The 26,756-nt window shown below is 46.4% G+C and overlaps 1 protein-coding gene across 1 annotated transcript in view; it reads right to left on the minus strand.

The window, feature by feature from the left end:
* Positions 1 to 13,159: 13,159 nt before the first annotated feature.
* LOC121560199 (myosin heavy chain, fast skeletal muscle) overlaps positions 13,160 to 26,756 on the minus strand; it is a 30,631-nt gene continuing 17,034 nt past the window's right edge. The window contains exons 16-25 of the mRNA XM_045219818.1: positions 26,457 to 26,622; positions 26,006 to 26,130; positions 25,520 to 25,828; positions 23,461 to 23,664; positions 23,230 to 23,355; positions 22,932 to 23,102; positions 22,234 to 22,338; positions 22,050 to 22,145; positions 21,459 to 21,590; positions 13,160 to 13,277 (exon numbers count right to left, since the gene is read on the minus strand). Of these exons, the coding sequence (XP_045075753.1) occupies positions 13,257 to 13,277; positions 21,459 to 21,590; positions 22,050 to 22,145; positions 22,234 to 22,338; positions 22,932 to 23,102; positions 23,230 to 23,355; positions 23,461 to 23,664; positions 25,520 to 25,828; positions 26,006 to 26,130; positions 26,457 to 26,622 (1,455 nt within the window). The 3' untranslated portion in view covers positions 13,160 to 13,256. The remainder of the gene's footprint in view (positions 13,278 to 21,458; positions 21,591 to 22,049; positions 22,146 to 22,233; positions 22,339 to 22,931; positions 23,103 to 23,229; positions 23,356 to 23,460; positions 23,665 to 25,519; positions 25,829 to 26,005; positions 26,131 to 26,456; positions 26,623 to 26,756) is intronic.

The following is a 26,756-nucleotide window of genomic DNA, read 5'->3' on the forward strand; positions in this document are numbered from 1 at the left end:
ACGTCCAAATTTCAAATGTTTCTAAAATAAAATACTATGAGAAGAATATGCATAACCATGGTAGCAATTGAAAGGGAACACTTTGAAGATTGTTGGGAAATGATCAAAACAAAGTTCTCAGGAAACAAGACAGGATTCTTAGGGGTATTTATTGGTATTCCGGTTCTTCCGTCAATTTGGTGAAAAAATCCTGTGTGATGGTAAGGCCTAGCAGGGTGCAACTTGGCAATATGGTAAAAGGCAGTGGGCCACATCCTCTCCTGCCATGCCATGCCAACTACCCAGTATGGTGGCGCTATAACAAGTGATTGAAAATGCTAATTTTTGCAAGGTCACTCCCCTGACCCCGTTTGACCTAGAGTCATGAACTTCGGTATGTAGGGCCCTCTCTTTACTAGGAACGAATGTGCCTCAAGAACCCATAAAGGCCACCATGATGGATCTTCCGACGTATAGAATTTTGTGGAAAACACTCAAAGCACTACTCCACTGGCACAAATGTGCTTAACAAGTCACCTAATAAGTTGCATGGACTCACTCTGTCTGCAATAACAGTGTTTAATAACATTATTTTTGAATGAATACCTCGTCTCTGTACCCCACACATACAATTATCTGTAAGGTACCTCAGTCAAGCAGTGAATCTCAAACAAAGATTCAACCACAAAAACCAGGGAGGTTATTTTAAATCTTCAGAGCTCACCTCCTCATTGGACCATGTCAGAGAACAATAATGTTAGTTTTTTACTTTTACCCCCCTTTTTTTTCTCCCCAATTCCGTGATATCCAATTGGTAGTTACAGTCTCGTCCCATCGCTGCAGCTCCCCTACAGACTCAGGAGAGGCGAAGGTGGAGATCAATGCGTCCTCCGAAACACGACCCTGCCAAGTCGCACTGCTTCTTGACACACTGTTCACTTAACCCGGAAGCAAGCTGCACCAATGTGTCGGAGGAAACACCGTCCAGCTGGCGACCGAAGTCAGCTTGCAGGCGTCCAGCCCGCCACAAGGAGTCGCTTCAGCACGATGGGACAAGGAAATCCCAGCCAGCTAAACCCTCACCTAACCCGGACGATGCTGGGCCAATTATCAAATCAAATCAAATGTTATTGGTCACATAAACATATTTAGCAGATGTTATTGTGGGTGTAGCGAAATGCTTGTGTTCCTAGCTCCAACAGTGCAGTAGTATCTAACAATTCACAACAATACACAAATCTAAAAGTAAAAGAATGGAATTAAGAAATATATAAATATTAGGACGTGCAATGTTGGAGTGGCATTGACTAAAATACAGTAGAAGAGAATACAGTATATACATATGAGATGAGTAAAGCAGTATGTAAACATTATTAAAGTGACTAGTGTTCCATTATTAAAGTGGCCAGTGAATTCATGTCTATGTATATAGGGCAGCAACCTCTAAGGTGCAGGGTTGAGTAACCGGGTGGTAGCCGGCTAGTGATGGCTATATAACAGTCTGATGGCCTTGAGATAGAAGCTGTCTTTCAGTCTCTTGGTCCCAGCTTTGATGCACCTGTACTGACCTCGCCTTCTGGATGATAGCGGGGTGAACAGGCCGTGGCTTGGGTGGTTGATGTCCTTGATGATCTTTTTGGCCTTCCTGTGACATCGGGTGCTGTAGGTGTCCTGGAGGGCAGGCAGTGTGCCCCCGGTGATGCGTTGGGCAGACTGCACCACCCTCTGGAGAGCCCTGCGGTTGCGGGCGGTGCAGTTGTCGTACCATGCGGTGATACAGCCCGACAGGATGCTCTCAATTGTGCATCTATAATAGTTTGTGAGGGTTTTAGGTGCCAAGACACATTTCTTCAGCCTCCTGAGGTTGAAGAGGCGCTATTGTGCCTTCTTCACCACACTCTCTGTGTGGGTGGACCATTTCAGATTGTCAATGATGTGTACGTCGAGGAACTTGAAGGTTTCATCTTCTCATCTGCGGTCCCGTCGATGTGGATAGGGGCGTGCTCCCTCTGCTGTTTCCTGAAGTCCACGATCAGCTCCTTTGTTTTGCTGACGTTGAGGTTATTTTCCTGGCATTTAGTTCAGTTACGCCGCCTCATGGGTCTCCCGTTCACGGCCGGCTGTGACACAGCCTGGGATCGAACCCGGGTCTGTAGTGACGCCTCAAGCCTTTGATCGCTGCGCCACTCGGGAGCACCCTGTAAATTGTTTTTTAAAGAACTGATTCTAGTTGTGAAAGTTTCCAAAAAGCGGCCAATTATGTCAGGCCCAGTACCATAGTTTGGCCACGGGTGTGAAGGATTCAGCAGGCTACTGGCATTACACATCTGGCTAAAAGATTAGCTCTGTTGGCTTAACTTTATAGATCACTTTGACACCTTCTGGAAACAGGAGATGCTCTACAGGAATGACGGAGTCCATCCAAATCATCTTGGCTCCCAGACTCTGTCCATGCATTTCAAGGCTGCGTTGAGACAATGACTTATTAAATGACCCAAGCCCTGCTCAGATAATTCCAACCATTGTGTCGCTGAGTTGTCGTTGTAGTGCTGCAGCAAAATGTACATTGTCCCAGGAGCGTTGGAAGAAGTAATGCAAATAACCTAATTTACAGTGCATTCGGAAAGTGTTCAGACCCCTTGACTTTTTCCACATTTTGTTACGTTACAGCCTTATTCTAAAATGGATAAAAAACATAAAAAATCCCTCATCAATCTACACACAATAGCCCATAGTGACAATGCAAAAACAGGTTTTTAGAATTTTGTACACATTTATATATTTAAAAAAAACACGGAAATATCACATTTACAGAAATATTCAGACCCTTTACTCAGTACTTTGTTGAAGCACCTATATATGAAAAATATATATGGGGGATTGGAAGTGATGCAGACAATGACATTGATGGAAGTTACAATCTATCTGCAATATTAAAGCTGATCTAAAAAAATAAAAAATAAAAATAAGAACAAAGAAAAAAGAGGTGCTTCTTGCATGAAGCTAATGGGGATCCATAATACATACAAATACAACACAACAAAAGGCACCTATTGGTAGATGGGAAAAACAAAACAAAACAAAAGCAGGCATTGAATATCCCTTTGAGCATGGTGAAGTTATTAATTACACTTTGGATTGTGCATCAATACACCCAGTCACTACAAAGATACAGGCGTCCTTCCTCAGTTGCTGGAGAGGAAGGAAACCGCTCAGGGATTTCACCATGAGGCCAATGGTTACTTTTAAACAGTTACAGCGTTTAATGGCTGTGATGGGAGAAAACTGAGGATGGATCAACAACATTGTAGTTACTCCACAATACTAACCTAAATGACAGAGTGAAAAGAAGGACGCTTGTACAGAATAAAAAATATTCAAAAACATGCATCCTGTTTACAACAAGGCACTAAAGTAACACTGCAAAAAATGTGGTAAAGCAATTAACTTTTTGTCCTGAATACAAAGTGTTATGTTTGGGGCAAGTCCAATGCAACACATTACAGACTCTCCAACTCTCCATGTTTTCAAGCATAGTGGTGCCTGCATCATGTTATGTGTATGCTTGTAATCGTTAAGGACTGGGGAGTTTTTCAGGATAAAAAATGAATGGAATGGAGCTAAGCACAGGCAAAATCCTAGAGGAAAACCTGGTTCAGTCTGCTTTCCAACAGACACTGGCAGATGAATTCACCTTTCAGCAGGACAATAACATAAAGCACAAGGCCAAATCTACATTGGAGTTGCTTACCAAGAAGACAGTGAATGTTCCTGAGAGGCCGAGTTACAGTTTTGATTTAAATCTGCTTGAAAATCTATGGCAATACTTGGAAATGGTTGTCTAGCAATGATCAACAAGACAGAGCTTGAAGAATTCTGAAAATAACAATGGGCAAATATTGTACAGTCCAGTGTACAAAGCTCTTAGAGACTTACCCAGAAAGACTCACAGCTGTAAACACTGCCGAAGGTGATTCTAAAATGTATTGACTCTGGGGTATGAATACTAATGTCAATGAGATATTTTTGCATTTAATTTACAATACATTTGCGAACATTTCTAAAAACATGTTTTCACTTTGTCATTATTGGGTATTGTGTCTAGATGGGTGCAAAAAAAATATTTTAGTCCATTTTGAATTCAGGCTGAAACACAACAAAATGTGGAATAAGTCAAGGGGAATACTTTCTGAAAGCACTGTATATCAACCATTACTTTGTCGGGTAAAGACTCAACATCAAAAATGTCAAAGAACAGACAGTGACTCTTCTGTCTCACCACTCTTGCAACCGGGTCTGCGTCGCATCAAACTACAGGCGTCACAGACACTGGGAATGATCCAACATCACCTATACCGCTTCCCAAGTAATCACGCCTTTCAATGGCTCCCTGTTCTTGAGAGCAAAACAAGTAACAACTCTTGCCCCCCATTCACGTGGTGCGGAATGCCCGCACCCCCTGAACTTCATCCAACCCACCCTCAAACTACAATATGGATCAGCCAAAAGGCAAGGGGTCCACTTTCTCCAAAAACGTAACTCCAACTGGACCAGAATCATCCACATCATGACCATCATTACGAGGCTCGGGCTCAGAAAAGTGAGCCAGTTTCCCCGCAAAAGTTGACATTTATAAAAACTGAACTTGACATGAGAAAGTCCTTTCCTTTTAGTGGTTGAAGTATTGTATTGCAAGCAGGCAAGTGTGCCTAAGTATTTAAATGGGGGATATTTTTATTTATTTAACCTTTGGCACTTGTTAAAATATTTAAATAATAATGTTATTCAATTTATATTAAAATATGTAATGTGTAAAAAAATTGAAGGATAATTGAAATTTGCAGCGTACAAACTCGACATGACGAACAGGAATTACATTTACCCTTACATGTGGCCAAAAATAGCTCTCTAAAATCCACGCCCCCAATAGGTCACAGTTTTAGATTACCATCAACTGGGGTTTTATTCACTTTATTCACTTTCATGCTGGGTCGACCCAGCAGATGGGTAATTTTTAACGTAATCCATAGGTTATTTCCAGGAGGCGTGGCCTATTTGGGGCGTGGCTTTCAGAGTAAATGTCATTCCTTTTCATCGTGTTATGTTTGTACACTGCAAATACATTTTGTCCTTCAATATTTTTGTACATTGCATATATTAATAACATTATTATAGAATTAATAACATTATTATGGAAATACCATAAAGCGGTAACTATCCCAACACTGGGATAATTATAGGCACTTGAGGAACTCAACCTAAACACGTGTAGACAATTACAACAGAACAGATTAACCGGAATGACATTTACTATTACGGCGGGCCAAAAAATAACTATCTGAAAGCCACGCCCCTACTAATCCAATGCCTCCAGTCTTCTGATCTGACCCGGTGGGCCATAGCTCAATAACCCAACTAAAGCCCTGTTCACACAGCAGGCCTTAATGCTCAGATCAGTTTTGCTTTTCAAATCCGTTTTGGAAATACTGACTGTCCAAACAGCAAGTTTCAAGTGACCAAATAGGATTTGTGTGTGTGTTCAGACAGCAGTCGTTTGCTGACATGGCTATGCTATTTGTCAATGTAATGACAGGTGTGTGCCCAGTGGTGCAGGCTGACTGGTGGTGGCGCTCATGCTTCCCTTCACTCAAATGTATGTAGCAAGCTAAGGCGGCGACGATGCCTGCCATGGACATTTCCCAGTTGCTTTGACCGTTCAGACACAAGTCCGCATGACCAGGAATCCGATTTGTATCTGATTTCAAACCACTTAGGAAGAAAGTTTGAAGAGTGTCTTGAAACGTCCGATTCCGTTTGCTTTTTGGCTGTTCAGACTGCAGGAACAATTTGATCAAGGCTTAAGTGCCCAATTGGCTGGGTGGTCAAAAATAACCCAAAGTGTGTTCTGTCCAATATTTAGCCAGCGCTGGGTTGTTTTTAACCCTGGATTTTTTTTATTAGAGTGGTGAACATCAAGACAGTTGATATTTTACTTTGAAGTATGTTTGCTACTATTGTATGTAGCCTACTGTAATTTCAATGTATTTGTTTTGAGTAGCCTGGACAATGTTTCAGAACTTGCGGGAAGTCCAGCATATTTAGGTTAGTGCAAAACATTGTTGAATTCAAACGTTCCGCTGACAGCTCCACAACAATTTGACATTGTTTTCTCTGTTTGGCAAACTGTCCCAGTCCTTCCAGATACAGCATCAGTTACTGCAAAAAAAAATGTATACATTCTACCAACACAGTAAATAGACCAGTAGCTTATGTAAAATATTTGACAGTATGTATAGGCTACAGTACTGCTGAGCGGTCGGAGCGTGACATCATAAACCTATTTAATCTCAGAGCCTATACCAATGCAGGATCGGAGCGTGACATCATAAACCTATTTAATCTCAGAGCCTATACCAAGGCAGGATCGGAGCGTGACATCATAAACCTATTTAATCTCAGAGCCTATACCAAGGCAGGACGTAGAAACACAATAATCTATTGATAAACTAAATATTAATAAATATTAATAAACTATTCATCCTTTGCATAGACGTGTGGGCTGTAGTCTATGTTTAAATTATTTCCTAATGATACAGTAAATAGCCACTGTGAGTGTGCCCAGTGGTGGAGGCTGATTGGTGGTGGCGCTCATTCTTCCCTTCACTGTGAGGTGCGTCGTCGGGTAAGCTTGGCGTCGGCGTCGGGTAAGTTTGGCTTTATACATAGCTTGGGCTTTGTCGAGTAAGGCTTAAACTATGTATTTAGATTGTAGTTAGGTATTGTAGGTAGGTATCGTGGGTTGTTGTGGGTAGTTGTTGTATGTAGTTATTGTAGGTTAGTATTGTATTCGGCGGTGCCGGGTGTAGCACGAAGCTAGCTAGCTAGCTAACTCACCACCTGGACTAGCTGGCGAGTAGCTATTAGCAACGGTATAGTTGTTTCACGCCTGAGAGTGCCTGTAATTACGCCAGCTGGCTGCCTACAATAATTACATACGATAACGGCCTACCATTCAGCTGTTTTCTAACCTCATTGTCTGAACCGTTAACGTTAGGTAGCAAGTGGCTACTGTGCTTGAAAATTAGCAAGCTTGTTGCAACCTGGATAGCTACTTGTAAACAATAGCTGGAACGACCGAGCGAACAGACGCGAACTGGCTGAGTCAATTCAGTGGCTAGCTTTGCACTTGGCTAGCTAACAGTAGCTGCTAGGGGTAAGTCATAACCTACACTTGTGTTTTGTTTTTTACATATTGATAGCCCGAGTCGCTCAAGGAATTCGGGACATGAGTGACTAGTTAACGTTAGTTTGGCTCTCTCTGTGTGTTCGTGCCGTGAAAGGAGGGGTTCTTCTTTGTCTGAAAGCAATGGCTAGCTAGTTTGCTAACTATTCTAGCTAACTAACTGGCTGAATAAGTTGACGACGGACTCGCTCAAGCTGTCGGGACTAACCCACAACGTTAGACACGGACACGAACGATCTGCTTGTGTGTTGATACACTGGTGGTTGTTGTGGCTGAGTATTGGCGCTAAACCCTGCTGCTGGGGACCGGCATGCTAGCTGGCTGTGGCGTCTTATGACGAGGTGCCCGGACGTTTTTCACGGAATAATACTGCACCTAGTTAGCTAGCTGAATAAACTAGGTTAGTCTATTCCTAGAAAACATTGAACTGCTGTAGTTTACAACAATTATAGTTTCTGAGGTGGAAGTTGGGAGAGTTATATTTGGGAGTTGTGGTGAGGGAGGCCCCGCTCTCTCCTTTCCCAGATGTTTAGTTCATTTTATTCCGATCTCCTCTGCATTATTGTAGCCATCTGCTGCAGCCTGTCAACTATGCCTCTGCCTATCCCTGTTCTCTCCTCTCCACACAGGCTACACAAACGCCTCACACCGCGTGGCTGCTGCCTCTCTAACCTGGTGGTCCCTGCACGCACGACCCACGTGGAGTACCAGGTCTCAGGCAGCCTCTGGAACTGCCGTTCTGCTGCCAACAAGGCAGACTTCATCCCAGCCTATGCTACCCTCCAGTCCCTCGACTTCTTGGCGCTGACGGAAACATGGATTACCACTGAAAACACTGCTACTCCTGCTGCTCTCTCCTCGTCTGACCATGTGTTCTCGCATACCCCGAGAGCATCTGGTCAGCGGGGTGGTGGCACAGGAATCCTCATCTCTCCCAAATGGACATTCTCAATTTTTCCCCTGACCCATCTGTCTATCTCCTCATTTGAATTCCATGCTGTCACAGTCACTAGCCCATTTAAGCTTAATATCCTTGTCATCTATCGCCCTCCAGGTTCCCTTGGAGAGTTCATCAATGAGCTTGACGCCTTGATAAGTTCCTTTCCTGAGGATGGCTCACCCCTCACAGTTCTGGGGGATTTCAACCTCCCTACGTCTACATTTGACTCATTTCTCTCTGCCTCCTTCTTTCCACTCCTCTCCTCTTTTGACCTCACCCTCTCACCGTCCCCCCCTACTCACAAGGCAGGCAATACGCTTGACCTCATCTTTACCAGATGCTGTTCTTCTACTAATCTCACTGCAACTCCCCTCCAAGTCTCCGACCACTACTTTGTATCCTTTTCTATCTCCCTCTCCTCCAACACTACTCACTCTGCCCCTACACAGATGGTAATGCGCCGTCGCAACCTTCGCTCTCTCTCTCCCGCTACTCTCTTCTCTTCCATCCTATCATCTCTTCCCTCTGCTCAATCCTTCTCCCTCCAATCTCCTGATTCTGCCTCCTCAACCCTCCTCTCCTCCCTTTCTGCATCCTTTGACTCTCTATGTCCCCTCCCCTCCAGCTCCGTGGCTTGATGACTCATTGCGAGCTCACAGAACAGAGCTCCGGGCAGCTGAGCGGAAATGGAAGAAAACTAGACTCCCTGCAGACCTGGCATCTTTTCACTCCCTCCTCTCTACATTTTCTTCATCTGTTTCTGCTGCTAAGGCCACTTTCTACCACTCTAAATTTCAAGCATCTGCCTCTAACCCTAGGAAGCTCTTTGCCACATTCTCCTCCCTGCTGAATCCCCCCCCCCCCCCTCCCTCTATGTGGATGACTTCGTCAACCATTTTGAAAAGAAGGTTGACGACATCCGATCCTCGTTTGTTAAGTCAAATGACACTGCTGGTCCTGCTCACACTGCCCTACCCTATGCTTTGACTTCTTTCTCCCCTCTCTCTCCAGATAAAATCTTGCAACTTGTGACGGCAGGCCGCCCAACAACCTGCCCGCTTGACCCTATCCCCTCCTCTCTTCTCCAGACCATCTCCGGTGACCTTCTCCCTTACCTCACCTCGCTGATCAACTCATCCTTGACCGCTGGCTATGTCCGTTCCGTCTTCAAGAGAGCGAGAGTTGCACCCCTTCTCAAAAAACCAACAGTCGATCCCTCCGATGTCAACAACTACAGACCAGTATCCCTTCTTTCTTTTCTCTCCAAAACTATTGAGCGTGCCGTCTTTAGCCAACTCTCTTGCTATCTCTCTCAGAATGACCTTCTTGATCCAAACCAGTCAGGTTTCAAGACTGGTCATTCAACTGAGACTGCTCTTCTCTGTGTCACAGAAGCTCTCCGCACTGCTAAAGCTAACTCTCTCTCCTCTGCTCTTGTCCTTCTAGACCTGTCTGCTGCCTTTGATACTGTGAACCATCAGATCCTCCTCTCCACCCTCTCCGAGCTGGGCATCTCCGGCGCGGCTCACTCTTGGATTGCGTCCTACCTGACCGGTCGCTCCTACCAAGTGGCGTGGCGAGATGCTGTCTCCGCACCACGTGCTCTCACCACTGGTGTCCCCCAGGGCTCAGTTCTAGGCCCTCTCCTATTCTCGCTATACACCAAGTCACTTGACTCTGTCATATCCTCACATGGCCTCTCCTATCATTGCTACGCTGACAACACACAACTAATCTTCTCCTTTCCCCCTTCTGATAACCAGGTGGCGAATCGCATCTCTGCATGTCTGGCAGACATATCAGTATGGATGACGGATCACCACCTCAAGCTGAACCTCGGCAAGACGGAGCTGCTCTTCCTCCCGGGGAAGGACTGCCCGTTCCATGATCTCGCCATCACGGTTGACAACTCCGTTGTGTCCTCCTCCCAGAGTGCAAAGAGCCTTGGCGTGACCCTGGACAACACCCTGTCGTTCTCCGCTAACATCAAGGCGGTGACCCGATCCTGTAGGTTCATGCTCTACAACATTCGGAGAGTACGACCCTGCCTTACACAGGAAGCGGCACAGGTCCTAATCCAGGCACTTGTCATCTCCCGTCTGGATTACTGCAACTCGCTGTTGGCTGGGCTCCCTGCCTGTGCCATTAAACCCCTACAACTCATCCAGAATGCCGCAGCCCGTCTGGTGTTCAACCTTCCCAAGTTCTCTCACGTCACCCCGCTCCTCCGCACACTCCACTGGCTTCCAGTTGAAGCTCGCATCTGCTACAAGACCATTGTGCTTGCCTACGGAGCTGTGAGGGGAACGGCACCTCCGTACCTTCAGGCTCTGATCAGTCCCTACACCCAAACGAGGGCACTGCGTTCATCCACCTCTGACCTGCTGGCTCCCCTACCTCTGCGGAAGCATAGTTCCCGCTCAGCCCAGTCAAAACTGTTCGCTGCTCTGGCACCCCAATGGTGGAACAAGCTCCCTCACGACGCCAGGACAGCGGAGTCACTCACCACCTTCCGGAGACATTTGAAACCCCACTTCTTTAAGGAATACCTGGGATAGGATAAAGTAATCCTTCTACCCCCAAAAAAAAAAACATTGTAAAGTGGTTATCCCACTGGCTATAAGGTGAATGCACCTATTTGTAAGTCGCTCTGGATAAGAACGTCTGCTAAATGACGTAAATGTAAATGTAAATAAAGGACGTTATTGTCACCATAAAAGGTGAATGGAGGGCGTTATTGTCACCATAAAAGGTGAATGGAGGGCGTTGTTGTTGTTGTTGTACCCAGAATGCACAACCCATGTGGAATTCCTAGTCTCCGGCAGCTTTTGGAACTGCAGATCTGCGGGTCAAGAACGCTGAGTTCATCTCAGCCTATGATGCCCTTCGGTCCCTACGCTAGACAGAAAAGGTGCTATTTAGAACCTTGAAGGGTTCATCAGCTGTCCCCATAGGAGAACCCTTTGAAGAACCCTTTTTGGTTCCAGGTAGCACTCTTCTACATCAACCTCGAGTTTGATGAGGACCCGACTATGGCCAGCGTCGACACCATCACCCCCTCTGAGTATGGCCCGCGTCGACACCATCACCCCCCTCTGAGTATGGCCCGCGTCGACACCATCACCCCCTCTGAGTATGGCCCGCGTCGACACCATCACCCCCTCTGAGTATGGCCCGCGTCGACACCATCACCCCCCTTTGAGTATGGCCCGCGTCAACACCATCACCCCCTCTGAGTATGGCCCGCGTCGACACCATCACCCCCCTCTGAGTATGGCCCGCGTCGACACCATCACCCCCCTCTGAGTATGGCCCGCGTCGACACCATCACCCCCTCTGAGTATGGCCCGCGTCGACACCATCACCCCCCTCTGAGTATGGCCCGCGTCGACACCATCACCCCCTCTGAGTATGGCCCATGTCGACACCATCACCCCCTCTGAGTATGGCCCGCGTCGACACCATCACCCCCCTCTGAGTATGGCCCGCGTCGACACCATCACCCCCCTCTGAGTATAGCCCGCGTCGACACCATCACCCCCTCTGAGTATGGCCCGCGTCGACACCATCACCCCCCCTCTGAGTATGGCCCGCGTCGACACCATCACCCCCTCTGAGTATTGCCCGCGTCGACACCATCACCCCCCTCTGAGTATGGCCCGCGTCGACACCATCACCCCCCTCTGAGTATGGCCCGCGTCGACACCATCACCCCCTCTGAGTATGGCCCGCGTCGACACCATCACCCCCTCTGAGTATGGCCCGCGTCGACACCATCACCCCCTCATACACCTCCTTCGAGGTGAAGGGGAGACAGAAACTACCCCTCCCTGGATACAGACCGACTTCACTACACGGCTAAAGATTGGCCTCATCTTGTCAGCCATTTTAAAGACTATTTACTGCCGATCCTCAGAGCTGCTGAGAGTATGTCCAGTATATACAGCAGGCATTCAATCCATGTATTGGATCTAGTGCTGAGACACATTTCATCCCTACAGGAAGTGTTTCACAAAAGCATTCAATCCATATATTAAATGCACTTTTTGTGAAAATGTTGTCCATGCGATGAATAGTTCAGTTATCGTTAAGTGTCTTTCAGACTGTACAGTGTGTTCTTCAATCAAATAAATTAGGATTAATGAGCCAGCTAATTGTTTTGTTTTTGTGATTTTGTGAGCACTAATCAGACTATTCTATTTTCTTCATGAAAGGTACATTTATCCATCTGAACCTTCAAAAGCCGGTTGCCTGTTTATAATGTCTGTTACCATGTTTATAATATCTATTACTGTGTTTATAATGTCTGTTACCGTGTTTGTAATGTGAATTACTGTCATTTTACCACTAGAGGGCAGGAGGTAATGCTAATCATATTGGAAGTGTATATCTGCATTTAAAAAAAAATGGAAATGCAAATTAACTTATAAATCAATATCACGTTTTTCATTATTTTCCCATGTATATGCGCATAATCTCGGTTAACCCAGAACTAAAATCTTGCGTAATTTGGTTAGATGATCAATTACAATTTATTTTCACGTAGTCTGGCCACATGAGATTATTGTGTGCATTATCTGGCACAAAATTAAAATGCAAAAATTAGGTTTGTTGAATCCTGAGAACTTTGTTCATGAGAATTTTGCGCACAGTCACCAAAGTGTTCTCTCTCAATTGCTACCATGGTTATGCATATGCTTCTCATATTTGTTTCTTTTCTAAACATTTCAATTTGGGCTTGTCCATACAGGCCAATACCCCCGAGTGTAAAGGGTTAAAACAATTATTTTGATGTTATGGATGGTCAGTCCTTGCATCCATAGCTCTGTCTATGAATTGTATGGCATCCCTCAGCTGTTTACCAAAAAATTGACTGTTTTGTTGGGGTGTTATTGACGTTGCTTGAATCTCAGATTGCTCCTTTAATTAAAGTACAATATTTATATGGTATGAAAAAAGCTCTTTTCTGAGTAATAAGTCCACAGACACAAAGGATGTTTATGTAGGTCAACATGTTTTTAATCAATGCTCAACATTTCACCATGAAAATCATATTTTATGCATCAAAGGAAATTGATCAGACTTTGGTCTTGTTTATTCAGCCGCTTCTTTTCCCTGTAAGAAGAAAAAATATATATAATGGATCAGTATTAATAATGAACATGATAAATATATGGACAGACTTGGATAGAATATAATGGATCAGTATTAATAATGAACATGATAAATATATGGACAGACTTGGATATAATATAATGGATCAGTATTAATAATGAACATGATAAATATATGGACAGACTTGGATAGAATATAATGGATCAGTATTAATAATGAACATGATAAATATATGGACAGACTTGGATAGAATATAATGGATCAGTATTAATAATGAACATGATAAATATATGGATAGACTTGGATAGAATATAATGGATCAGTATTAATAATGAACATGATAAATATATGGACAGACTTGAATAGAATATAATGGATCAGTATTAATAATGAACATGATAAATATATGGATAGACTTGGATAGAATATAATGGATCAGTATTAATAATGAACATGATAAATATACAGTGGGGGAAAAAAGTATTTAGTCAGCCACCAATTGTGCAAGTTCTCCCACTTAAAAAGATGAGAGAGGCCTGTAATTTTCATCATAGGTACACGTCAACTATGACAGACAAATTGAGAAAAAAACTATCCAGAAAATCACATTGTAGGATTTTGAATGAATTTATTAGCAAATTATGGTGGAAAATAAGTATTTGGTCACCTACAAACAAGCAAGAATTCTGGCTCTCACAGACCTGTAACTTCTTCTTTAAGAGGCTCCTCTGTCCTCCACTCGTTACCTGTATTAATGGCACCTGTTTGAACTTGTTATCAGTATAAAAGACACCTGTCCACAACCTCAAACAGTCACACTCCAAACTCCACTATGGCCAAGACCAAAGAGCTGTCAAAGGACACCAGAAACAAAATTGTAGAACTGCACCAGGCTGGGAAGACTGAATCTGCAATAGGTAAGCAGCTTGGTTTGAAGAAATCAACTGTGGGAGCAATTATTAGGAAATGGAAGACATACAAGACCACTGATAATCTCCCTCGATCTGGGGCTCCACGCAAGATCTCACCCCGTGGGGTCAAAATGATCACAAGAACGGTGAGCAAAAATCCCAGAACCACACGGGGGGACCTAGTGAATGACCTGCAGAGAGCTGGGACCAAAGTAACAAAGCCTACCATCAGTAACACACTACGCCGCCAGGGACTCAAATCCTGCAGTGTCAGACGTGTCCCCCTGCTTAAGCCAGTACATGTCCAGGCCCGTCTGAAGTTTGCTAGAGTGCATTTGGATGATCCAGAAGAGGATTGGGAGAATGTCATATGGTCAGATGAAACCAAAATATAACTTTTTGGTAAAAACTCAACTCGTCGTGTTTGGAGGACAAAGAATGCTGAGTTGCATCCAAAGAACACCATACCTACTGTGAAGCATGGGGGTGGAAACATCATGCTTTGGGGCTATTTTTCTGCAAACGGACCAGGACGACTGATCCGTGTAAAGGAAAGTGTCACGGTTCAGACAGACGACAAGAGGACCACAATTGCGTCACACCAGAAAGTTTATTAAAACTTAAGGGAAAAGGGAAGTAGGGAGTGAGTGAAGGCTCCAGGGGTTATCCCGTCCAATGTGCTGGGTCTGTGCCCCCCCCCAGTGGCAGCGGTGCGTCCGATGACGCCGGTGGTTGGTGGTCCAGAAGTCCTGGGGGGAGGAAACACAGACACAACGGGCGGATGAAACAAGGCAGAAGTACAGTTCAAGGGAAATCCAAATACGTTGTAGCAAGGCAGAAGGCTGGTCAGAGTTACCGGGGTCGAAGAGTAGTCAGGAGTCGTAATGGCAGAAAGCAGGTCTGGTTTTCCTGGGGCAGAAGAGTATCCAAGAATCAGGCAGGTCCGGGGTCACAAAACAAGGGTGAGCCAGAAGCGCGAGCACACAGGTTCCGGGTGTGAGCTTTGCAGACGATCTGACAAAGGAGAGCTGAGAGACGGGACTTTAAATACTGGGAGAGGTTAGTGGGTAATGCAGCGCAGCTGGCAGAGTAATTAGAGCCGAGCAGAGCAGGGACAGGTGGAGCTCGTTAGGCTGAGTAGAGAGAGAGAGATGAGCAGAGTGGAAGATAGTGGAAACACATTAAGGTGGTAACCCGGTGGAGTGAGAGGGCTCATGACAGAACCCCCCCAAGGGACGGCCCCAGAAGTCCCAAGAGCAACACCACGCCGGGCGGGAGGAGGGGAGCCGGAGGAGGGCTAGAACTCCTCCGAACGGTCCGAGCGAACGCCCTCATCCTCGGAGGAAGCCGGAGGGCCGTGGTCGGGGAGATGGGACAGGTCCCGAGACAGGATCAGGCACAGGACAGGAAGCCGAGCGGGCAGGACGGTTAGGGATCCCTCTGGGGCGGCCCCCTACGGATTGCAGGTTGATCAGGATGCCGTTGGTGGAAGGCGGTGATGAGAGTCCTATCCACAATCCGACTAGCTGGCACCCAGGTCCTTTCCTCAGGTCCATAGCCCTCCCAGTCAATGAGGTACTGGAGACCCCTACCCCTCCGTCTGGACCGAAGCAGGCGGCGGACGGTGTAAACCAGACCACCATCGACGAGCCGTGGAGGAGGAGGACAAGGCGCAGCAGGGACCAGCGGACTCTCATGAATGGGCTTAATCTTAGACACATGGAAAGTGGGGTGCACCCTCATGGAATTAGGCAGTTGGAGCCGGACAGCAGTTGGGCTAATCACTCTTATGATAGGGAATGGGCCAATGAACCGAGGTGCCAACTTCTGCGACTCCACCCTGAGTGGCAGGTTCCTTGACGACAACCACACCCTTTGACCAACATGGTAGGTGGGAGCAGGGATTCTCCGACGGTTGGCCCCGGTAGTGTAGCTGGCAACGGATCTGAGAAGTGTGGCTCGGGCCTGTGACCAGGTGCGGCGACATCGACGGGCAAACGCAAGTGCAGATGGGCAAGTAACCTCCCCTTCCTGACTGGCAAATAGAGGAGGCTGGTATCCATAAACACATTGGAAAGGGGACATACCGATGGCAGAGCAGGTCAGAGAATTGTGTGCGTACTCCACCCATGTCAATTGCTGCGACCAGGAGTGGGGGTTGCGTGAAGTCATGCATCGCAGTGCCTTCTCGAGCTCCTGATTTGCCCGCTCTGACTGCCCATTGGATTGGGGATGGAATCCGGAAGTCAGACTGACTGTGGCTCCCAGCAGGTGACAGAACTCCTTCCAAAAAGCGGAGGAGAATTGTGGACCACGGTCAGAAACTACATCCTTTGGCAGTCCGTGGATCCGGAAGACGTGTTCCAGGACCACCTGGGCGGTCTCCTTGGCGGTTGGGAGCTTGGGGAGGGGAATGAAGTGTGCCATCTTGCTGAATCGGTCAACTATGGTGAGAATGACGGTCTTGCCCCTTGAAGGGGGGCAGCCCCGTGACAAAGTCAAGGGCGATGTGAGACCAGGGACGTCTGGGCACAGGCAGGGGCTGCAGCAATCCGGCTGGGGGCTGGCAGGACGACTTGTGTTGGTTGCAGATGGGGCAGGCTTGGACGAATTCCCGTACATCCTTTCTCAGAGCGGGCCACCAGAACCTCTGGGCGAGCAGGTTGTAAGTGCGGGTGGAGCCAGGGTGACAAGCTAGGCGGGAGTCATGTCCCCACTGAACGACCTGGGACCTTAGGTTTTCGGGGACAAAAAGGCGGTCAGCTGGGCAAGTGCTGGGACCGGGCTGGTTACGGAGAGCTTCCAGCACCTGTTCCTCAACAGCCCAGGTCAGAGCTGCTACGATGCAGGGACTTGGCAGAATCGACACAGGATCCTTGGAGGGGTTGTCATCCTTCTGGAATTGACGGGAGAGGGCGTCTGGCTTGGTGTTGCGTGATCCAGGCCGGTATGACAGAGTGAAATTAAACCTGGTGAAGAACAGGGCCCAGCGGGACTGCCTGGAGTTCAACCGTTTGGCCGTGCGGATGTACTCCAAGTTCTTATGATCGGTCCAAACGAGAAATGGAATGGTGGACCCCTCCAGCCAGTGACGCCACTCCTCCAAGGCAAGCTTCACAGCCAGCAGCTCTCGGTTCCCTATGTCGTAATTGCACTCAGAGGGGGACAACCGACGTGAGAAAAAGGCACAGGGATGGAGCTTCCTATCCTCCGCAGCCCACTGAGAAATCACAGCACCAACTCCCACATCCGAGGCGTCCACCTCCACAATGAATTGCCGGTCCACGTCAGGCATCTGGAGGATGGGAGCGGAGGTGAACCTTACCTTGAGGGTACTGAAGGCCTTGTCGGCTGCTGGGGTCCAGGTGAAGGGTTGCTTGGTGCTGGTTAGAGCAGTGAGAGGGGCAGCAACGGTACTGTAGTTCCGGATAAACTTTCTATAGAAGTTAGCAAACCCCAGAAACTGTTGCAGCTTCTTTCTGTTCCCCGGAACTGGCCATGACGTGACTGCTGATACTTTGGCAGGATCCATTTGGATACTTCCCTCTGCCACTATGTACTCCAGGAAGGCCACTGTCTTGACGTGAAACTCACACTTCTCTGCCTTGGCGTAGAGGGAATTCTCCAGAAGACGATGAAGGACTTGCTGGACATGGCGGGTGTGTTCAGACAGGTTTCTGGAGTAGATTAAGATGTCATCCAGGTAAACGAAGACAAACTTGTTTAACATGTCCCGCAGTACATCATTCACTAGAGCCTGGAACACAGCAGGAGCATTGGTGAGGCCAAAAGGCATAACCAGATACTCGTAGTGGCCTGTTGGTGTATTGAATGCGGTCTTCCATTCATCTCCCTCCCGGATCCGCACTAGGTGGTAAGCGTTTCTGAGATCCAACTTGGTAAAAACAGTGGCTCCCTGGAGCAACTCAAAAGCAGAGGTGAGCAGAGGGAGAGGGTAACGGTTTTTCACTGTGATGTCGTTGAGTCCCCTGTAGTCGATGCAGGGGCGAAGAGATCCGTCCCTCTTCCCCACAAAGAAGAAGCCAGCACCAGCCGGAGATGAAGATGAACGGATCAATCCTGTGGACAGAGAGTCATTGATGTAGTCCTCCATGGACCTTCGTTCAGGAGCAGACAACGAATAAAGACGGCCCCTTGGAGGGGCTGTTCCAGGGAGGAGGTCGATGGCACAGTCGTATCGGTCGGTGAGGGGGGCAGAGATGTGGCTCTTGCTTTGTTAAACACTTCTCTGAGACCATGGTAGCATTCTGGGACATGGGAGAGGTCAGGGGCGGAGTTAGTAGGTACTGGCCGAGGGGGTAGTGCGGCAGCAAGCAGGCAGGTTCGGTGGCAGTCCTCTCCCCACTCCCTGATCACCCCGGTCACCCAGTCGAGCTGAGGGTTGTGCCGGCGGAGCCATGGGTAACCCAGGATGAGGGGTTGGCCTGGAGAGGGGAGCAGGTGAAACTGGATAGTTTCTTGATGGTTTCCGGACAGACCCATCAAGACCGGGGCCGTGACATGAGTGACCGATCCGAGTAAGTGTCCGTCCAGTGCCCGGGCAGGAATAGGAGGTGTCAAACGGAGGTTCTCCAGTCCCAGTTGGCGTGCCAGCTTGATGTCCATTATGTTGGCTTCGGCGCCAGAATCCACCAGAGCAGCCAGGGTGTGAGTAGAGTCAGAGAGGCGGAGGTGAACTTGCAGCAAGGGTTTGCGGTCGGAGGACTGGATGGTCATTGAGCTCAACCGGACTCCCCCTATGCCCGGTGAGCTTCGGCTTTTAAAGGGCAGGTTACCACACGATGTCCCTCACCTCCACAATAGAGGCAGAGGTTTGAGGTGAAGCGGCGCTGGCGCTCTGCAGGAGTGAGAGAGGCTCGCCCAATCTCCATAGGCTCAGACTGATCAAGCTGACTTGGGTGAGTGGCAGTAGCTGACAGGAGCCCAGTCGGATCTCTCCGAATGCCGGTAGTTGGTGGACCTTGGCGCCCCCTCTCACGACGACGGGTCTGTATCCTTCTGTCGATCCGGACTGTCAGTGCGATGGCTTCATCAAGAGTGGAAGGCAGTTCATGGGAGACCAACTCGTCCTTGATATAGTCAGCCAAGCTATGGAAGAACGCGTCCACCAACGATGGTGTGTTCCAAGAACTTCGTCTTGCCAGGGTTCGGAAGTCGATGGAATGGTCTGCGACTGTACGTCTGCCTTGTCGAATACTGAACAGTTCACGAGACGCCTCTGCGGTTGGTGAATCCAGGTCAAACACCTTCAGCATCTCCTCAGCAAACAGGTCGAAGGTTGCACATGCGGGGGTTTGACGTTCGAACTCTGCTGTTCCCCAGAGTCGAGCTCGGCCCGTCAGGTGAGTGATGGCATACCCGACCCTAGCCCCCTCCGTGGCGAAGGTCCTTGGCTGCAAGGAGAACTGAAGTCGGCAGCTAGTCAGGAATGGCCGGACCTGGGTAGAATCGCCGTTGAACCGCTCGGGGTTTCCAATCTTGGGTTCCGGGGCAGCGGCTGAAATGACCGGGGCAGGTGACTCGGAGGCAGGGCTGGTGGGCAGACTGGCTGGGGTAAGGTTGGTGAGGAGTTGGATGATCCTGGCGAGTTGTTGTTGCTGCTGCTGGGACTGCTGCTGGTGCTGCTGGAACTGCTGATGCTGTTGGTGGCCGACCTGAAGCAGAGAGGTGATGTCGCCGCTCATGCGGCCTAGCTCTCTCTCAGTGTGTTCCAGGCGTAGCATGGCGGTGGGTTGCTCAGGTTCTTCGGTTTCCATGTCGGGGGAAGTGTGCGCTGAGTCCATGATGGTCAGATCGTACTGTCACGGTTCAGACAGACGACAAGAGGACCACAATTGCGTCACACCAGAAAGTTTATTAAAACTTAAGGGAAAAGGGAAGTAGGGAGTGAGTGAAGGCTCCAGGGGTTATCCCGTCCAATGTGCTGGGTCTGTGCCCCCCAGTGGCAGCGGTGCGTCCGATGACGCCGGTGGTTGGTGGTCCAGAAGTCCTGGGGGGAGGAAACACAGACACAACGGGGCGGATGAAACAAGGCAGAAGTACAGTTCAAGGGAAATCCAAATACGTTGTAGCAAGGCAGAAGGCTGGTCAGAGTTACCGGGGTCGAAGAGTAGTCAGGAGTCGTAATGGCAGAAAGCAGGTCTGGTTTTCCTGGGGCAGAAGAGTATCCAAGAATCAGGCAGGTCCGGGGTCACAAAACAAGGGTGAGCCAGAAGCGCGAGCACACAGGTTCCGGGTGTGAGCTTTGCAGACGATCTGACAAAGGAGAGCTGAGAGACGGGACTTTAAATACTGGGAGAGGTTAGTGGGTAATGCAGCGCAGCTGGCAGAGTAATTAGAGCCGAGCAGAGCAGGGACAGGTGGAGCTCGTTAGGCTGAGTAGAGAGAGAGAGATGAGCAGAGTGGAAGATAGTGGAAACACATTAAGGTGGTAACCCGGTGGAGTGAGAGGGCTCATGACAGAAAGAATGAATGGGGCCATGTATCGTGAGATTTTGAGTGAAAACCTCCTTCCATCAGCAAGGGCATTGAAGATGAAACGTGGCTGGGTCTTTCAGCATGACAATGATCGCAAACACACCGCCCTGGCAACGAAGGAGTGGCTTCGTAAGAAGCATTTCAAGGTCCTGGAGTGGCCTAGCCAGTCTCCAGATCTCAACCCCATAGAAAATCTTTGGAGGGAGTTGAAAGTCCGTGTTGCCCAGCGACAGCCCCAAAACATCACTGCTCTAGAGGAGATCTGCATGGAGGAATGGGCCAAAATACCAGCAACAATGTGTGAAAACCTTGTGAAGACTTACAGAAAACGTTTGACCTGTGTCATTGCCAACAAAGGGTATATAACAAAGTATTGAGAAACTTTTGTTATTGACCAAATACTTATTTTCCACCATAATTTGCAAATAAATTCATTAAAAATCCTACAATGTGATTTTCTGGAGAAAAAAAATCTCATTTTGTCTGTCATAGTTGACGTGTACCTATGATGAAAATTACAAGCCTCTCTCATCTTTTGAAGTGGGAGAACTTGCACAATTGGTGGCTGACTAAATACTTTTTTCCCCACTGTATGGACAGACTTGGATAGAATATAATGGATCAGTATTAATAATGAACATGATAAATATATGGATAGACTTGGATAAGATATAATGGATCAGTATTAATAATGAACATGATAAATATATGAAAACTTGATGTGGTCATATTTGAACATGAGTCAAGTGTACGTTTAGCAGCAGTTCTGTACCTTTCCAGTGTCGCGGGTCTTGGCTCTGAGCTTGTTGACCTGAGTCTCAGCGATGTCAGCACGCTCCTCAGCCTCCTCTAGCTCATTCTGAACCTTCCTGAACTTAGACATGTGCTGGTTGGCTGCTTCCTCCTGGGTGAGGAAAACAGAGGAGAGCATAACATCAGTATTCAAAGTTTAAGCTTCAGATAGCAAATTAATATTATTTTAAAAGTTTTTTTATTGATATATTTAGGATAGCAATGTATATAGGGAGATAGATGATATAGCAGAGAAAGTGAGTGGTGGAACAGAGGGATCAAACTGCTTCCTCCAGGGACATATGTGATATAGGGGCGGCAGCACTACCACTAGACCAGCCCCCAGCACAAAGCTAAATAATATTCAACCCCCTCTCTTTTAAATTGGTAACACATAGGCAGAGGAGTCACTGTGCATACATTTCTTCAGCAATTACTTGCACTATCAACTGAGTCATTGTTGACTGATGTGCAGTAGCAACACTTCAACTAAACTGTCTGGACATGAAGTTTTGTAATGTCTACTAGGGAACGTAAGCTTTCAGAGTATTTGACTAAGTCTGTGACTCACCGCTTCCTCAGCCTGCCTCTTGTAGGCCTTCACTTTCAACTGCAGCTTATCTACCAGGTCCTGAAGTCTGCCAACGTTCTTCTTATCCTCCTCAGTCTGTGGGAGAAGATCAAAGAATCAATACCCCATAGTTTAATACACAAACCAGTGTGCTTTAGTGTGTGAAGAAGGCACTTTTTCTTACCTGGTAAGTGAGCTCCTTGACTCTGCGCTCGTACTTGCGGACTCCCTTGACTGCGTCTACACCTCTTCTCTGCTCGGCCTCCACCTCAGTCTCGAGCTCGCGCACCTTTGTGGAAGAAATAAAGGTAGGCATTTATGTGAGGTGGTGAAATCAGACGTAACAAATCTTTGTAAAAACAGAAGTATATTCTTCTGCTAGTCAAGGAGGCACAATTGTTGTCTGTTCCTATATATTTTTACCATTTTAATTAGAGGGTCTATAATGAAAACAACTACTTTTCCTTATGTAGGTGGGTTATTGAGAGAGATCGTCTTACACAATGCCCCTGTGTAGGGAATCTTATGCCCTCTGCCCATAACAGAACACACTTTATGTCACAAAAAAAATTTCCAGCGCTTTCCATGCCTTACTGCTTAAACACCTAGACTTTAGCTTTTAAGAGTCAATTACACAAAAATGTAATAATAAAATGTATACAATGTATTTTAACACACTAATCTTCAGGGGGCACTTATTAAAAATGTATTTTCCAAAAAATTGCCAGTATGCCATATTCAAATCTTACCAAAAGTAGCTTTTTTTTGTCAGAAAATATACATTTTCCTTAAGGGGGCATTTCCCCCGAAATACCTTATTTTTTATATGATCACATGCATTTCCAGCAGTCTGTCTTTCAATCCACCCTGCTGTTAACTCACCCTGGACTCCAGTTTCTGGAGCTGCTTCTTGCCTCCCTTCATGGCCAGATTCTCAGCCTCATCCAGGCGGTGCTGCAGGTCCTTGACTGTGACCTCCAGGTTCTTCTTCATCCTCTCCAGGTGAGAGCTGGTGTCCTGCTCCTTCTTCAGCTCCTCAGCCATCATGGCCGCCTGGAATGGTACTTAGTTCAATTTATGCATCAACTGGCACCAACCATAATGTCCCTCTGAGATATTTGTTGTGGTTAATCAGCCCAGCTACCATTGGCAATCTAGCTAATGTCATTCAAGGACTCACGTCAGTGATGGCCTTCTTGGCCTTGTCCTCTGCGTTCCTGGCTTCCTGGACGATGTCGTCCACCTCTCCCTGCACCTGAACCAGGTCAGTCTCCAGCTTCTTCTTGGTGTTCAGAAGGCTGGTGTTCTGAAGGAGGAAACAAGGTCATTTGTTTGACTCAGAAATTACGAAAATCTAAAAGCAAGCATTGCCGAATTTCATGTGTAATTAGAAATGGCTTTTGACCCGTACCTGGGAGTGCAGCAGTCCGACGCGCTCGCTGGCGTCTACCAGCTCAGTCTCAGCCACTTTGCGGCCTCTCTCTGTCTGCTCCAGAGCAACTCTCAGCTCCTCAATTTCAGCCACCATCAGACCGTTTCTGCGCTCCACCATGGCTGCCTGCTCCTTCATATCCTCTGAGAGGCGGACAGCGTCATCAAGGTGCAATTGGGCATCCTGGGGTTCACAATGACATAGGTTCATTAGGACTTGTGGAAATAGAGCGATGCGATCGGTGAGAGAAATGTTAATGGGTAAAAATGTTCCTCAATATTCCGACCTTTATACACTCTTAGAATTAGTGGTGATTCGAGGAACCCTGGAGATCCTCAAGAAACCCCTGGGGTTTTCTCATTGAACCATTGCTAGTCATATTTGCACCTTCAGTTAGTTGAGGGGTTCTTGGAGGTACCTTTAATGGTTCGATGTAGCAACGGGTTCCTGGAGGCATGGCTTAGTAGGGGCGTGGTTTAAGACGCTTACATTTTTTGGGCCACCTGTCAGAGTAAATGTAATTCCTGTTCATCTGTTCTGTTGTATTGTCATCACATGTTAATATTGAACACTGACAGTTTTGTAGCTTCAATGAGGCCAATGGAGGTGTATGAGTTGCCCATGAGCAAATCACAAAGTTAAAATTACTCAATTAGAATATGTAATTTGCATAAATATTCAAGGAACATTTTAATTTGCAGTTTTTAAACTGAAGGTGATGAACAGGAATTACATTTATGCTAATGGTTGACGAAAAAATTATCCTACAATAAGCCACGTCTCCAATCTGATAGGCTGCCACCTCTACAATATATTATTAAAATGGTTCAAAATATAACCCCTCCCATCACAAAAAGGTTCCGGTTTGAAACTTTAGACAGGAGTTATGAATAGCCATTTCAGAGGGGATCATCATTGAAACTTTTTCAACGAGAAAGGTTCCACAGGAGCAGCAACCCAAAAGATTATTCCAGGCTACTTTACTTCTAAGAGTGTACAGTGTATTACAGTGTATTACAGTGTATTATGGTGTATTACAGTGCATTATAGTATATTACAGTGTATTACAGTGTATTATGGTGTATTACAGTGTATTATAGTATATTACAGTGTATTACAGTGTATTATGGTGTATTACAGTGTATTATAGTATATTACAGGGTATTTCAGTGTATTACAGTGTATTATAGTATATTACAGTGTATTACAATGTATTAGTCTTTACTTCTAAGAGTGTACAGTGTACTACAATGTATTAGTCTTTACTTCTAGGACTGTACAGTGTATTATTCTTTACTTCTAAGAGAGTACATTGTATTAGTCATTACTTCTAAAAGTGTACAGTGTACTACAATGTATTCATCTTTACTTCTAGGAGTGTACAGTGTATTAGTCTTTACTTCTAAGAGTGTACATTGTATTAGTCATTACTTCTAAGAGTGTACAGTGTACTACAATCTATTAGTCTTTACTTCTAAGAGTGTACAGTGGATTAGTCATTACTTCTAAGAGTGTACAGTGGATTAGTCATTACTTCTAAGAGTGTACAGTGGATTAGTATTTTCTTCTAAAAGTGTACAGTGTATTAGTCTTTACTTCTAAGAGTGTACAGTGTATTAGTCATTACTTCTAAGAGTGTACTGTTTATTAGTCTTTACTTCTAAGAGTGTACAGTGGATTAGTCATAACTTCTAAGAGTGTACAGTGGATTAGTCTTTACTTCTAAAAGTGTACAGTGTATTAGTCTTTATTTCTAAGAGTGTACAGTGGTTTAGTCTTTACTTCTAAGAGTGTACATTGTATTAGTCTTTACTTCTAGGAGTATACAGTGTGTTAGTCTTTACTTCAAAGAGTGTATAGTGTATTAGTCCTTACTTCTAAGAGTGTACAGTGGATTAGTCTTTACTTCTAAGAGTGTACAATGTATTACAGTGTATTAGTCTCTATTCCATTCCTATTTTCTATTATTTTCTACTGATTCACAAACAAATCCCTCCCCATGTTCAGGTTGTTGAGCCTGATGTCCCAGTCCCTTTACCTTGAGCTGTCCCTGGACGTTCCTCAGCTGTTTCTGGGCCTCAGCGGCCTGCCTGTTGGCGTGGCTCAGCTGGATCTCCATCTCATTCAGGTCTCCCTCCATCTTCTTCTTCACCCTCAGGGCGTCATTCCTGCTCCTGACCTCAGAGTCCAGGGTGCTCTGCATGGAGTCAACCACCCTCTGGCTGTTCCTCTTGATCTGTTCCATCTCCTCGTCCTTCTCAGCCAGCTTCCTGTCCACCTCACCCTTGATCTGGTTCAGCTCCAGCTGCACACGCAGAATCTTGGATTCCTCGTGCTCCAGTGTGCCCTGGACAAAGAGAAGCAGTCAGGTGAATTGTGCTCAATACATTTGGATGTGTATAACACAAGGAATTACATACTGTATAAATGACTACAATAAACACCAATAAAGGGGAGCATTAGACTGTAGCTGGCATTGGCTAGTGTAACACTGCTTTTCCTATCAAACAGCTGTAGTTTGTACCTCAGCCTCCTCCAGAGCGGTCTGGATCTCAGACTTCTCTGTCTCCACGGTCTTCTTAGCCTTCTCCAGCTCATGGATGCTCTTGCCAGTCTCTCCGATCTGCTCAGTCAGGTCAGAGATCTCCTCTGCACACACAAACACAGGAGCAGATTATACTATAGAGATTTCCACAGCGGATATCACCAATGCACTGAAGTTTATAATGAATCATAATAACAGTTAATTAATTAACAGCATTTCATACTGTCTTCCAAATCTAATTGCCCCCCACATTCTTGGGCTATTCAAAGGAATACCAATTACAAGTTCCAAAAAATAACATTTTATACTTTACATGAACATTCTGAGATGGTTTAATAGTAATTTTGATATAATGTTGATGATTACAGTTAATTCCATTTTCAAACACTAGTCAAACATCAGTCAAATATAACTGCTGTCAAATGCTCACGTTGCAGGTTCTTGTTCTCTCTCTTCAGAGTCTCCAGATTATCCAGAGCCTCCTCGTAGGAGTTCTTCATCTTGAAGAGTTCAGTGCTCATAGAGCGAGCCTCCTTCTGAGCTCCTTCCAGCTCAGCCTGACCCTCCTCATACTTCTGCTTCCACTCTGCCAGAACCTAGGGAAATACATGGGATTTTCATTAGAACGCATTGATGGAGAGTTTTGATTGAGAAATATGCTACAATTATACTACAACTGATCAAATAGCAGACAGAAAATATCACCTAGAGTGAGGTTTATAAATGTTCA

The sequence above is a fragment of the Coregonus clupeaformis genome, unplaced genomic scaffold (genome assembly GCF_020615455.1).
Source record: "Coregonus clupeaformis isolate EN_2021a unplaced genomic scaffold, ASM2061545v1 scaf2780, whole genome shotgun sequence".
NCBI classification, from domain to species: Eukaryota; Metazoa; Chordata; class Actinopteri; order Salmoniformes; family Salmonidae; genus Coregonus; species Coregonus clupeaformis.